The sequence below is a fragment of the Anneissia japonica genome, unplaced genomic scaffold (assembly GCF_011630105.1).
Source record: "Anneissia japonica isolate Jap-2015-1 unplaced genomic scaffold, ASM1163010v1 scaffold256760_len2271_cov191, whole genome shotgun sequence".
Lineage (NCBI taxonomy): Eukaryota > Metazoa > Echinodermata > Crinoidea > Comatulida > Comatulidae > Anneissia > Anneissia japonica.
The window spans coordinates 1-1,151 of NW_022713144.1; the positions used below are offsets into that span (position 1 = coordinate 1).

At 38.6% G+C, this 1,151-nt stretch overlaps 1 protein-coding gene across 1 annotated transcript; it reads right to left on the reverse strand.

Annotated features, from left to right (window-relative positions):
- Positions 1–297: 297 nt before the first annotated feature.
- On the reverse strand, positions 298–898 carry LOC117108238. Its single transcript, XM_033250198.1, has one exon. It carries the CDS (start codon positions 713–715, stop codon positions 326–328), a length of 390 nt encoding a protein of 129 aa, XP_033106089.1. The 5' UTR covers positions 716–898; the 3' UTR covers positions 298–325.
- Between the last annotated feature and the right edge of the window lie 253 nt (positions 899–1,151).

The following is a 1,151-nucleotide window of genomic DNA, read 5'->3' on the forward strand; positions in this document are numbered from 1 at the left end:
CAAAGAAAGATGAAAGAAATAAATGTTGCTGAAATGAAATGAAATACTACTGGTACCAGCTTTGCCATATATTTCGTAAAGTTTAAAATCGATTAATGTAATCTAAATTAGGACCTTTATTAGGCTAATAGTTTCATTTAGAGTGGGGCGGCGGTGCCATGCATGCCTGTTCTTGTTAGCAAATCGTTCACTAACTAGGCAATCATAGCATAGTAGGATCTGTGGTGCTAGTTAAGCCTACATTTGACATTCAAGCAGAAAATGAAACAAGTAATTTAACTTATGCATTTTACAAATTATTAAGCCTTTATATATAGCAATAGATTTACTTACTCTGTACATGATGCGAAGATGGTGAAAAGGTTGCCGACTGGAGCCACGAGAAACCTGAATTGTTGTTATCCCAATGATAACTACTGCTAGTACTGTTTGAAGTTGGAGAAACGGGCCCGTCATCTTCTGACGAAGATGAGTGTCTGTGTCCCGTCGACATAGGCCTACTGCTAGGTTTTGCCAGAATATTTTCCATACTGAAAGAACTAGGGCTCGTCAAGTTCTTTGGAAGTGACGTTTCTGTTTCCGTTCTCTCCAGCATCCTTCCTTGGTCTTCTTTCGTGTTCGCTACCAAAGAATCAACACTAAAAGAAAAGTCGGAGCAAGGTACCGGCTTAGTAAACGCTGAGTTTGAACTTATAGCGAGTGTTGTTTTAGACATAACGAAGTTTTAAAGAATGACCACGACTCGAGTCGATGGCGTGAAATATTGAAGTTTTTAAAAAAAAAAAACCCTTTGAGTATTCAAGCAGTTGTTGTGCCAGTTACTGTAAACAGTGATGTTGTGTACGCAAAAATTATGATTTTGACTCTTTCAACAACCGTGAGACCTATGTTTTTACATCAGTCGTCAGAACCAAATCAGATAATTACTCGTCACGCCTACTAACCACTCTTTTTATTCCGGGAGACCAATCACACGTGGTGGATGGATGACGTAGCACTCAGGGGACGGATTCCAAGCAAGATTGGGCATTATAATTGTATGTACCTACAATAAATTTAAGGGCAACTTATCTAATTTCGTAGGTATTCAATGTAGACGGCATTGACTGAATGGTTAATCTAATCAACAGTATATACTGGTGGAGACAAAT

What these genes read in the sequence shown, in the direction of transcription:
- LOC117108238 (XM_033250198.1), bottom strand. Translation starts at nt 715, where the DNA reads ATGTCTAAAACAACACTCGCTATAAGTTCAAACTCAGCGTTTACTAAG.